Source organism: Prionailurus viverrinus, chromosome D1 (assembly GCF_022837055.1).
Source record: "Prionailurus viverrinus isolate Anna chromosome D1, UM_Priviv_1.0, whole genome shotgun sequence".
Lineage (NCBI taxonomy): Eukaryota > Metazoa > Chordata > Mammalia > Carnivora > Felidae > Prionailurus > Prionailurus viverrinus.
The window spans coordinates 69,514,251-69,528,094 of record NC_062570.1 but is presented as its reverse complement, the minus strand read 5'-3'; the positions used below and the strand labels follow the sequence as shown (position 1 = coordinate 69,528,094).

At 45.9% G+C, this 13,844-nt stretch overlaps 1 protein-coding gene across 9 annotated transcripts in view; it reads right to left on the bottom strand.

Moving 5' to 3' along the window:
* Positions 1-13,844, bottom strand: part of TEAD1 (TEA domain transcription factor 1) — a 270,542-nt gene that overhangs the window by 27,040 nt on the left and 229,658 nt on the right. For all 9 annotated transcript variants that reach the window (XM_047877731.1, XM_047877736.1, XM_047877737.1 and 6 more), the window contains one exon: positions 12,648-12,821. In XM_047877731.1, the coding sequence (XP_047733687.1) occupies positions 12,648-12,821 (174 nt within the window). The remainder of the gene's footprint in view (positions 1-12,647; positions 12,822-13,844) is intronic.

Genomic DNA, 13,844 nt, shown 5'->3' with positions numbered 1-13,844 from the left:
CGTGAGCACTACAGCTGCTGAGCAAAGAATGGAAACGCACAGCTCACGCAGGAGCAGCGCTGGGCTGGTGACATACTCTGCCGTGAGCTTCTAGAAGGTAAAAGCCTGCCGGCACTGAGGGGAAGCAGATAACCCCACAGGCAGGGGACAGAGCAGGGGCACCGGATCAGGAAAGGAGGAGGCAGCTGGACACTCCCTTCCACCCGGAGGGCTTGCAAGGGCTGAGTGGGAATTACTTGGTTGCAAAGATGAAAACATCAAGAGGACTGTCCCTGACAAGAGACAGTCTAATAGGCACTGATGGAGGCAAGGAGACGCTGGCATTTTCAAACCACCACTTTGAACCTCTCCTCTTCATCCTCTCTGAGCAATGATCAAAGGACCAAGATTTCAAATTGTGAAGCAATTTTTTCCAATGGCAGCATCTGCTCCTTGGCAGGCGGCACTGGGAGCTGGGCCTGGTTGTGGGCGGCCGTCCAGGCCTGCCACATGGCCAGGCTCCGCCGGGCAGGGCACCGCGTAGGCCTGCAGCTGCTCCCGCAGGCGCCAAAGGACAATCACTCCGCACTGGGCAACAAGGCAGCGAGCAGGGAGGGGGGTGGGGCAGAAGGAGCCCAGGAGGCAGTGCTGATGGGGGGCGGGGGGGAGGCTCTGAGGATGCAGGCTGCTCCCACACCCTCCCCCCTGACTCATTTGCATACGCCCAGACCCCTGAAGCCAGCCCCACTGGCATCAGAGGACTGGCGTGGGGGAATTTCACCGGGATGACCATGGGACAACTCCTGCGTTGCAACCTACGCTGGGGGAGAGCGAGGGAGCTGCTCATAGGGAAGCGAGTCTTTGAGCGTGTTCACTTGGGACCATGGTGCCCTTGCCCAAACAACAGGACAGCAGCTGTAGGGCTCCTGCCACAGCTGTTTTAAATAAGAATAATAGGAATAAACTCAGCCTCGCTCTTCAAGTTACTTTCCACTAATTATGGCATATATTTACATCTACAAAATAGAAGATTTAAAAAAAAAACTCCACCAAGAGCCCCTTTATTGTGCAGATCGGGCACCCCTATTTGAATTTCATAAACATTTAGTACTTCAAAGAATCTTAAAAGCTTGCTTTAATTACAATATGCACCGCTTGAAAGGCTGACTGTTTGCATTGCAAATTCCTACAAATACCGGCATTCATTTAAAAAATGTCAATTAATATCACCCACAGGACTTCAGGTAACTGCCACTGGTGACTTCACACAGTAACTGGGATGAAAAAGCCAAGGTCTCAGCCCCAAGCACAAAGCAGCTGCACAGGCCAGTTCTTTCCAATGGAGGCAGCTAATGAGTACTGGGCTCCCAGCTGAGCCGGCCCGTCACGCAGCACATTCATCAGGTGTGTGAACACTGGCCCGAGACCACCCTTTCCAAATCGGGAAACAGGACCTTTTTTCTGGCTGAGAGTTTTTGTGCAAGAAAAGTCCTATACAGAATGACAACAAATCAATTAACAAGCGCAGAGTTGCCAAATAAAATACAGGACACCTCGATCCATTGGATGTTTAGGTAAACAACAAACTTTCTTAATTATGTGTGTTTCCCAAGGATCGCGTGGGAAGTTGTGTGCACTAAAAACGTGTATGTTGTTTATCTGAAATTCAAATGTAACTGAGTGGCCTGTATTTTCGTTTGCTAAAATCTGGCAACTCTACTAACAAGTCATGTTAACAAAAAGAACAAAGATTGGGACTTACCCTCAAAGACGTTTTCTGCTCAGGATATTTTAAGAAAAAAACAAAGCCCCCAAATCATACATGGAGCATAATTCTTTTTTAGTACAATCGAATGATGGATAATGTTTGTAAATGTGTGTAAAAAGTCCAGGAGGATACATGGCTGTGGGGGTGGGGGGAAATCTCACGTTTTCTTCTCCAGTCTATTGATTTCCTTAGACTATTTATAATAAGCTTATATTGCTTTTGCAATGTACAAAGTAAATACAAATGCGGTGGGTGGGTAGGATGTGCTCTGGGTCGCCACCGGTGAGAAAGGATGTCATATATCACCAAGGGCCTACGTGTATTTAGACAACCGACCAAGATGTCCAGATGACTATGTCCAGATAATCCACTTATTCTTGCAAAACTGGGTCTGGCAACAAGAACCACCCGGATCGTGCCACCTTAGTTCTCTCCTTCTCAGGCTTCTCTTGAGGCAAAGTTACAGACAAGCCAATCGTGCCGCCAACAACGGGGCAAATACTGGGAAGGGCAGAGACATCACGTGTTTGCTTCCCCAGACCTCTGCTTAGCAGTGGCTCACGGGGGACAGTGGCTTAGCATCTCAGCCTGGAACCATGGCAGGGAGCAGAGTTAAAGAGCCCAGCGCAAGAAAAGATGGACCCCTGACCTGGGCTTTGTTAGCAACCACTGAGCCAAATGACCCAGGACAGAAAGCATTAGAGGAACAGCTGTCAGACGGGGTCTCCCAAGGGCTTAAGGGAACTCCAATTTACATCCCGCCAAGATGTGCATAAGCATTCAAGTTAAAAAAAAAAAAAAAAAGTATCCATACTGTGGCTGAGGCTAAGGGATTGAGGAAAAAGCAGAATGAGTGTCTTCCATTTTCTAGGCTGTCCTGTGTGGCCTTGTTTTCAGGGGGATCCAGAAAGTCTTTTAAATAGAAAGTGATGGCCACAGAGATCACTGTTTCCAACCCAACCCTCACCGTTCTCCAAGTTCTGGAAGACTCAGCAGCCAACACCTCCTAGTAAGATTTCCGGTCTCTGAACAAGCATCCACTTCCTGGAACTCCTTCCCACTCCCCTTCCGCTGACCAAATTCTTTCAAGATTCGGCTCAAATGCCATGTGTGTGTGAGGCTTTCCGGAATGTTCTCAGGCATTCTGTGCTTCCACATTTTCCATCACAGCTCCTATCCCATGGTGCTGTCACTTACCTGCCTATGTGTCTGCCATCCCAGACCTGACACCAAGGTCGGCCTCTTATCAAGTCTGTTTTCCCAGCTCTCTAGGATCGAAGTAGAGTGCACTGAGAGTTGACTGAATGACTCACTAGTGACGTACATGTCTGTCACTAATGCAAAACAAGAAACCATCTCTATAAGAACCTAACAGAACTCCAGAGATAGCTCGGAAAAAAGCTTCCGTGGGGGCTCTCTCAAGGTGTCCTCCCCCACTCTAGTAAATGCCTCTAGAAGCATCACTCCATAAACTATCAGATGCTTACTCTATCAGTACACGACATCTGAGCTGGCTAACTGGTAGGTGTACTACAGCACCTGACGTATAGCAATTTTTCTACGTGTGCTGAGTGAAAGAACTCTTCAGCCAACAAATTTTTTTTAAAACACTTAAAAAATCTGCTGTATACACCACACCGCCGGGTAAACAAAAGCTACAGATGGGATCCCTGATCAGTGGGGGAGGCCTTCAAAGAAGTTTAGGATGCAGGGCCGGGAAAACAGGAAGGAAGCAGCAAGAGACAGCAGTCAAAGCAGAAAATGCCAGCAAGCTCCAGACATTTCTCTTATGAAATCAAACCAAACTGGATGCGTGTGCAAGTTTATTCACTCGCCTAGCCCTCCACACGCAGTACCAGAACTTGTGGATAAGAGATGTTTTTTTTTAAGTTTATCTATTTATTTTTGAGAGAGAGAGCATGAGAGAGAGAGCGCGAGTGGGTGTGTGGGGCGGGGGGGGGGGTGGCAGAGAGCGGAGGAGAGAATCTCAAGCAGGCTCTGTGCTGTCAGACACGGACTCAGGTTCGATCTCATGAACCGTGAGATCACGACCTGAGCCAAAATCAAGAATCGGATGCTTAACTAAGTCACCCAGACACCCCAAGCAATGGTTTTTTTTTATAAAAAACAGGCCACTGGTGAAGATGATCACATAACCACAATCGGCCCAGGGTATTTATTATGTATTAGCCTCATAAATACCTCCGAACACCGTGGTTTTGCTTGCTAATCTTCCCTCCACTTACATCATGCCATCACTTGACAGTGCTCTCGTAATTTCGGGACTCGATGCTATTTTGAGATGAGACCGAAGTACGGAGACATGGAAGGCTTGTTGAACTGAAAGGCCCTTTCTTTACTGATAGCAGTTTGAAACATGTGCGGAGCAAATCGTTCCATTTTGCTAACTCCACGAACAGGAACGGGTGGGTTTGGTTCCAAATGATAGACTCCAGTCTACAATTCCAATCCAAAATCAGGCCGAATCCAATTAGACACAGGCTGAAGCTCTGCAGGGGGCCATTCGGGCAGCTTCCGTGTGCACCCGGTTTCTCCTCTTACATAAAGCCCAGTGGTTTTATTTATAGTGGCTGTCATTTTGTCCAACAAATGTGATTCCGTTCTTACCAAGATAAAAGCATCTTCTAACAGCTGCCCTCTTTCCAGATAACTCACTTTCTCTTTCTGTTTTATAAAGCCTTCTCACATCTGCTCTGGTTAGTAAAACTAGCCTTTTTCCTCCCCCAGAAAAATAGGTTAAGAAAGTTGAACGACTATAGATATATTTATTTATTGTTAATTGTTTCGACTGAATGATCATAATTCCAAGAATTTTAAAAAGCAAAATATTACGCATAACCACAGGGTAGCATCATATACCTTGGTTTCTAAAATACCACTAATTTGATAATTTGAGAGAAAAAAGAAACGTTATATAAACGTGTATAAAATTTTTCTTTAACAACAGGGTACATGTCCGTAAAATTTCATTTTCATATTACTTATTATTTCAAGCAAAGTTTAAGACTAAGTCTTCATCATACTAATTATTCTTCTAAATAGTTTTAGGCTGCAAGGTTATCAGTAACGTGTTGGTAACACGTGGCTTTCTTTGAACCAGAGTCTCCAAGCTTGACACTTGAACACCCTGTTAGGACAGAGGGTAGAATTCCGAGGCCCTTCAAAAAATATTAGCTTTGCTGTGTTTCTTATTTGGTTAAACCCATAATTCTGTTTACTTCCTTCAGAAAACCACATGTGGCTGGAAAGGAACTTCTTTTGAAAGTCAGCTGCAAGTGATACTTTGGATTTCTGTCTTTTGGGACTCACGACGGAATCACACCCACACCTTGTCTAGCTTTGGGAATCCGATGGTGAATTCCAAGACAGTTGGCATTTATCTGAAATTAGCTGCCTTGTCTGCTGTATCACTGGCAACTCATCTGCGTAATCTCGGTGCGGAAATGGTCCATTTGCGGATGGGGCTCTTCTGTTCTTAGGGCCTCCACAGCACCTAATCCATCACTGTTTTATAAGGGGAAAAAATGTCTGGTTTTCTGCCAGTGCAAGGGTTGCCTCACCAGTCTGGTTCCACACTCCTCGATCATAACTTCAGTCCTGCATCTAACTGTAATTTTTCCGAGACGTTTTCAGTAGGGATTCAAGTTTAAGCTAAGACGTGCACTAGTCGTCCAAAGTGCTATTAGTACAAAAGACTTAACTAAGGCGACAGGGGGCTGGTGAGATGCCTCCCACGTTGGCTCAGGTCACAAAGGGCAGGTGAGGACGACCACAGCTCTGGAGGGGCAGGAAGGCACTGATGGTGTCCGCTCTAAGCAGCATCCCACTTCTAGAACTGCTAAGATGGGAACAAGTATAGGTCTCAGAGTTGAGTGAAACAGTATGTTTAACCTCGTTGATAGTTTCAATAGAGGGGGCACCTGGGTGGCTCAGTCGGTTAAGGGTTTGACTCTTGATTTTGGCTCATGTCATGATCTCACAGTTCGTGAGTTCAAGCCCGACATCAGGATCCACGGTGACAGTGTGGAGCCTGCCTGGGATTCTCTCTCCTTCTCTCCCACTCACGCGAGCGCTCTCTCTGAAAATAAATAAATAAACTAAAAAAAAAAAAAAGGTAATTAGGGATATAATGGCATATGGCCACTTGGCAGGGTGTCTGGTAAGGGAGAAAAGCCGGATACCAGATTTAATTTAATGTATTCCCCGATTCAAGCTACATAAACATGTCATATTCATGGTGCACTTAGGAATGAATGAAAAATTATATATTTCCAAGACTGTCTAGAATGTTACGATATTGCCTTTGGAATCATGATGTAAACACGAAGCTGCTGCTCCCCTAACCCCACCTCAAAGGCCGCTAACAGTGAGGTATCAGTTTTTCTAAGAAGACTCGAGGTCCGACCTGAACTTCCTGGTAGCAGTGTCTGCTCACGGCTGCCCCCACGTAACGTGCACCAGGGCATCCCGTGATGACAGGGCTGACTTCAGCCGGAAACCACGCTGCTTCCCGTCAGTTACCGTCACCCGCTTCCAGCGAAATCAGGCCAGGAGAGGGGCTAGGGACAGAGCTATGCCCCCTGCAGAGGCCACGCACAGATTTCACGGAAAGAGTGTGGATTCAGAGTGTGGCCAATCCCACACTGATTAGCTGTAAGACTTTGCAGAAGTCACTCTGCCTCTCCCTGACTCAATTTCTTTATGTGTAAAGTAAAGTAGGAATAAACACACGGGCCTCACAAGGATTAAATAATATGAAGGCCATGTTTATCTGGCATAGTCGTGGCTCAAAAAAGGAACTCATTAAGTCACGTTCAACTGCTGAGAAAGTGAGAAGCCCCTTCCCTCCCCTTCCTGCAGAAGCCTCTTCTTCTCTTTGTAATTAAATATGGAAAAGAATTAAAATGCACAAGAGTGAATGAAAAGGAGGCAGGAAGGAAGAGAAAGGAAATAAGGAGAGGGTCATGAAAAGAAAAAGATAAAGAATAAAAATAGAGAAGGCAAAATGCAAATAAAGTCGCTGTAACACTTAGTAAAAACAATCCGAATACTCTCTTGGCTTGAAAATGGTTAAAAGCACTGACTGCTTCCTTTTGCTGACACCATCAAACCGGATTCCTTGTCTTTCCTAATCTGTCCGCCCACCTACGCCTCGAATACAAGTGAAGGCCCAGCTGCAAAGCACCTCAAGGTACCTGAACGCTCCTGAACTCACCTGGATGGACCTCACATGTGCCCTGTGTCTTGCTGATCCCCCTAGCCAGCCCCTCATCCATCTACAGTGTTCAAGGTCATCTCTCCCTACCCTGATACTGGCCGCCATAATGGTTGAAGGAGGTGGCGAGTGACCCTTAACATCTCACCTGGGGGGAAGGGAAAATAATCGAAGCCACTTAAGAAAACACCTGGGGCAGTTTCTTAAGTTAGAGACATGAAGTCACCATGTGACCTCGCAATTCCATTGCTATGGAAAAATGCCAAGAAAGACGGTGAACACGCAACCGCCACGTCCACACAAAGACTTGTACACAAAGACTTCATACCGGCATTGTTGGAGAAAAGCCTAAAGGGTCAACAGTCCGCAAGTCTATCAACTGGTGAACGGATAAGCAAAACGCAGTATGTCCACACGATGGGCTAGTACCAGGCTATAGAACGAGGCTACCTAGAGGCACGCCGTAACATAGCTGCACCTCAAAACACTGTGGGGGAAAGAAGCGAGGTGCAAACGGCTGCACACTGAAGGGTTCAAATCTGTAGACACGGAAAGTAGATCAGTAGCTGTCTGGGGCTGGGAGCGGGAACAGGGAACGGCTGCAAACAGGCACGGGGGATCTTGCTGGACTGATACAAATAGGCTCAAATTGTAGTAGAGTGATGGTTATGTAACTCTGTACATTTTTCTAAAAATCACCGGTTTCTAAGGTGTAGATTTTATGGTTTGTAAATTATGCCTCAGTAAGGCTCTTAAAAGAAAAAAAAAAAGATCTCACCAGATATACAGCCATCCACACGGGCCCTTGGTGCCCCACCCCATTAAGGCATGAGAGGTTATAGAGCCAACAGGGTAGAGGGGCACCCACATGGGCACCCTTGCCTCTGCCGGTCATTTATGTTTGGGGACCTGAGTCCTGGGGTGCCAGTCAGGGTCTTCCACCCTCCGAACAGTGGACAGACTGCTGCTTGGCACACCACCATGCCATTCACCTTCAAGTGTCAGCTGGCCAAGGGCGGAGGTGCCCACAGCTGGGGCCTCCAAGTACAGGCACTCGGCGGGTAGCACTCAGTATTTCCTCCGCGGCAAACTCCTGACCTTGCCTAGCCCGACTGAGTCCAGGCTGCAGGTGGCCGGCCCGACATTCCGAAAACAGCTTCAGGAGCAATCATAGGGGCAAATGAAGAGTCAGCCTGACTTTGACACCCTAGAGACTTCAGGCACTTTGAGAAGGAGGAAGAAGGGAGGAGAATAAAGGAGATCGGGTACAGGATCTCTGCTGAAATTTACTGAATTCACATAAAGATAAGAAAATCTGCTAAGCAAATTGCAGATACAAAAAATATTTCAAAGGGAGTGTTAAACCGGCTTCAGAAACACCTGCTAGAAACACCAGCTATTCAAGGATAGATATTCTAAGTGTAATTTATTCTTATTGAGGCATCGGAGGAAGCCAGTGCAACTTCAAATTGCAGCAAATTGTAAACCTAATTCAAATGGCCTTTCCTCATTTATTTATCTATTTATTAAAAAAAAAAAAATTTTTTTTAACATTTATTTATTTTTGAGACAGAGAGAGACAGAGCATGAATGGGGTAGGGTCAGAGAGAGGGAGACACAGAATCTGAAACAGGTTCCAGGCTCTGAGCTATCAGCACAGAGCTGAACGCGGGGCTCGAACTCACGGACCTCGAGATCATGACCTGAGCCGAAGTCGGCCGCCCAACCGACTGAGCCACCCAGGCGCCCCTCCTCATTTATTTTAACGTGGTTGTGACTGAATGTCTTTATAAAGGTTAAGTGCTGCTCACAATTGTACTCAAGGAGTGAACTCTCCTCCCACATTCATAGGAGTGCTTAATTTTAATCTTGCATGTGGTAATTTAATAAACTAGTATCTAATCCCAGAGCGACTGTTTCTAAACTGGACACTTCCTACCAGCAATCACACGCTACAATCTAGACTTCATTCCTTGGGGATTCATGACCAAAGGGGCCCAGCACTGAAAGCGTTTATTAAAATCATCCCAAGTTTTTGCTTTGGAAACAAAAACAAGAATAACTTTTTAAGCACTTTCCATTCCATTTTATATCCAAATAACATGCTAATTATAAGAAATCTTATTAACCTTAAAAACCAATACTGTTTAACGTGAAAGTAATGAAAACGGTTTCCTTTCATCGGATCCTATAATTTCTGATTAATTATAATCAACTTGAGTAGAATGGCCTCTTTTTATACCCTTCACAATAGTGGCTCTCAAAAACTTTTTGATCTCAGGGACCCACTTCTGCTCTTAAAACTTATTGAGGACCTCAAGGGGCTTTTGTTTCTGTCGGTTATATCTATCTGTATTTTCTGTATTGGAAATTTAAACTGAGAACATCTTAAAAAGATTTATTACCTATTTAAAAAAATTTTTTTTAATGTTTATTTTTGAGCGAGAGAGAGAGAGACAGAGCATGAGTGAGGGAGGGGCAGAGAGAGAGAGAGAGGGAGACATGGAATCCGAAGCAGGCTCCAGGCTCCGAGCTGTCAGCACAGAGCCCGATGCGGGGCTCGAACCCATGAACCATGAGATCATGACCTGAGCTGAAGTCGGACTTAACCGACTGAGCCACCCAGGCACCCCTGTTTGTTACCTACTTAAAAAATAAACTCATTACATCTTTTTTTCTTTTAATTAGACATACGCATATTTTAAAAAACAAAGACAAAAATTGGAAGAGTAGTACTGTCTCATACTTTGCAAATGTATTTGACGTGTGTCTTCATGTAAACTCCTAGACTCCCAAACATGCTTCTACATTCAACTTGTCACGATGTGTTGTTTTTGCTGAAGTACGTGGAGAAAATCCAGACTAACATGAATAGGGAACTAGAAAAGGAAAGAGTACTTCAATAGGCTCTTCAGATACTTGTGGTCATTTTTATTTCATACCATACCAAAACTTAACAAGCGATAGTTTCTTAAAACGCAGCTGCAGTGTGGAATCTGAAACCATACCCGTGAACTTTTCATACGCGGTTACATTAAAATCCACTGGTTTATCTTACACAATACCAAAAAGTCACTTTTGTTGATTTGGCTGTGGATCTCACCAGACAAGTCTTTTAAGTACTGGAAAGCTGTCAAGTTCACGGAGGTGGATATGAGTTTTCCAAAACCCTTATTTTTTCTAGAAAGCTAGGACTTTCTCTTTGGTAATAAATATTGTCAGCCGTTCTCCTTGATGTGGCAGGCAGGCTCCCTGCATTCATTTGCCATGTGTACTCTGGGTTCAAGATGTAATACAATTCATAAAGGACATTCTTGGTGTGACTAGTTCTCTTTTTCTTGAAACTGTACATGAGTACCAGCCCAATTAAGCTAAAGCTTCAGCAGTTTTGCTCTACTTTTTTTTTCTTTAATTTTTTAAATGTTTTATGTATTTTTGAGAGAGAGAGAGAGACAAAAAGTACGAGTGGGGGAGGGGCAGAGAGAGGGAGAGATGCAGAATCTGAAGCAGGCCGCAGGCCCTGAGCTGTTAGCACAGAGCCCAACGTGGGGCCCGAACTGACAAACCGCAAGGTCACGACCTGAAGTCAGATTCTTAACCAATAGAGCCACCCAGGCACCCCTTACCCTATTTCTTTTGAACTTTCAGAGTGCATATCAGCAGTGTGCACAAGCCAAACAATGTCCCAGTGTCATAATGACAATCGCTTTGGCCTTCTCAGCCCATTGAAAGTATACGGATGAACCCTCCAGGGGACTCTAAGCCATGCTTTGAAAACTGCTATGTTACCATATAATAACTGACCCCCAGTGACCATTCAAATCTCTAGTGGCAGCCCCCAATCTGAAAGGGATTTTTCCTTATTCAGGTTACCCATATGTATTACTTGTCCCAAGAACATTAATATAAGTAGAAGGCTTTTTCCACAACAATCCAAATTTAATACAGAAGAATGAAAAATGAAATCTAGTTGCCACGGACAGATATAAGAAACTAAACAAACTAAATTTAATATGTAAATTCTCCTCCAAGAAATTAAAAAAAATTTTTTTTTCAACGTTCATTTATTTTTTGGGACAGAGAGAGACAGAGCATGAACGGGGGAAGGGCAGAGAGAGAGGGAGACACAGAATCGGAAACAGGCTCCAGGCTCTGCGCCATCAGCCCAGAGCCCGACGCGGGGCTCGAACTCACGGACCGCGAGATCGTGACCTGGCTGAAGTCGGACGCTTAACCGACTGCGCCACCCAGGCGCCCCTCTCCTCCAAGAAATTTAAAACATACATTTTCCCCTGATTTATTCATTCGTTTCCCCATTCGTTGGGCTTTTTTGTGTAAGGCGTTTGCGTGGTACTGGAGAAATGGAGAGTCCTCGATGGACAGAACTCCCCCTCCCCCCCTGCCTCCCCGCGCCCTGCCCCTGACCGGCCGGGGCTCACAGGGTATGAGGCAGCCAGGAAATCAGGCAGAGGCACAACAGCCAAACTTATCTCATTACAAGACCCGGCCCCCCACTCTACAAGTGGCCTGTCCTTTGTAATCTCTGAGTCTCTGTTTTCTTAGCTGGATAGGAGGCAAATCCCACTTAACACTGTGAGGACTGGATAAAATGAGTGTAAAGCGTTAGCACGGCTCCTAGCCCACAGCAGGTATTCAATAAACGACAGCCCTATTATGAGTGAGGTGCCCCGGAGGTAGCCTGGGTCCAGAGGGGAGTGGGACACACATCCAAGTAATTATGACCCAGCATGGGAACTGATTAACTGCAAAATGCGCTGGGAGTAAAAGGAAAATCAATGGTCTGCCTAAGTGAGGAAGGTGCTAGAATAAAGGAGCCACCATCTCAAAGGAAGGAGGAGCTGGCCCCACGGGAGAGAAGAAAAGGAAAAAAATCCATCAGACACACAGAACTGCTGGGCACAGGATGGAGAGCAAAGAACCCCCTGGAACCAGCTCACTTAGGGCCTTTAATGCCATGCTAAGGAGTGCAAACGTTTGAAGTGATTTTATTTTTGTAAAGACGGGTGACTTATAAATACTCACTGCTAACAGGCCCTCTGGTGTCTCGCTGCCTCCAATATACACACATTGTACTCATGCCTGTGACCTGTTAGCAGTCTCTTGGCTTGAGCCTGACTAGTGGAGAAAAGAACAGAAAACCTCTCTCAGAGCGAGCCCCAGCAGCTGGGGGGATCTGCCCTCGGTGTTTTAAAGCACAAATGAGGGACCTACGGGGAAAAGCCACTTTGCAGGCTGACACTTCTAAAATCTTGAAGCGTGAAACTTTATCTCCATCCCGGCCCCATTTTGCCTCAGGTCCTGTGCTCCAGTGGAATTTATAGGTCGTTTTGCTTAATGGAGTGAGAAGAAACAGAAAGGGTCTCGTCGTGCCCCATGTCCTCTATCACGACTCCAGCCGTCTGTGAGGACGGCCATGGCACGAGTGAGCCCTGAAGCCCAAAGAGGCCTTCCATCTCTCTTTTTCTCGGGCAGGGATATCAGATGCTGCCCGGGTGCATCCGTACCCAAGGATGTATCACAAGGTCAGCACGGGGATGGCCCCCCAGGCGCTCCTGCGGATGCATGCGCACAGGCTCCGCGCTCACACACAGGATGCGACCATTCAGACAAAATCCACCGCGACCACAGCAATGTCTTACTCACCCAGAATTTTACGAGGAAGAAGGCATTTTGGGGGCCTTTTCCAAACAGTTCCTTTAAGCCACCTTTCTTTTCAGGAAATTTGTCATAAATCTGACGAATGTCCACTGATTCGAGCAATGGGTCACTGTAAGAATGGTTGGCATGCCCAATGTGCACGAAGAGGTGTTTGTTGTACTGTAAGAAACCAACAGAAACATTCCCATTACAAACCCTTTGATCAACCTGGGGCACATCCATCTTGAACTGGAAAAAAAGAGCAATAGTCTCGAAATCCTGGAATTACGCCTTGAATAGCCTAGGGTCTGTGCCTTTGAAAAGATGAAGACGTTAAGAAAAGCCATTATAGCTCAGGGTTAAAACAATCATTGTCTTTCATTGACAAGGGCATATGTTTTCCCTAAAAAGGGCTTTTTGGAGACATAGCAGTAAATAACAGCTGAAGTTATTTTAACTACCGAACCAAGAAACTATCCTCTCACCCAGTTTCACCTGATTCAACTGAGAATGACAGCAACACACTTTGGAGCCCAATATTTGCCGTTAAAGCCCAACAAAAAGTGTGTGTGTGTGTGTGTGGTCAGCTAACAGCATCGCCCAGAATGCACTTCTTGCCCCAGCTCCCCTGGCAACAGCACGGATGCAGTGCTCTGGGCAGCGGTACCCACCTACTTCCTCCAATGGGAGTAAGAGTGCCGAGCCTCTTTCCCACCATTCTCCTCAGTAACCAGTCTAAAGCTTCGGCAGAGGGGCCGGTCAGTACATGGTTGTCAGTGCAAAGTTAGGGTGAGAAGTACAGGCCATGGAGAGGATTCATGGTACAAGGCTATAAGGGGCCAGTAATCTGAGAACACAGGTCACTCAGTCACAAACCAACCAACCAACCAACCAACCAACCAACCAAAACCCTGTTAAGTCATTTAACTTAGAAAAAAGACCCTTTCTTCTCCTTGCTTTGGTAGAAGACATGGTCACTGGACCACAAAGGAGTTGTCCAAACCAGTGGTTCTCAAAGAACATTTAAACCTCACCAGTGCCTGGTTAGCCCATCCGGACTCACTGGAAATCCCAGAAAACGAGGCTAGCCATCAGCAATTTTTAGTGGTCATTACATGAGTTGCAATATGCAGCCAGGTTTGAGAACCACTGGCCTCCACTTCCTACTCCAGGTCCTCTGTGCCTGCCTCTCCTGCAGAAAAG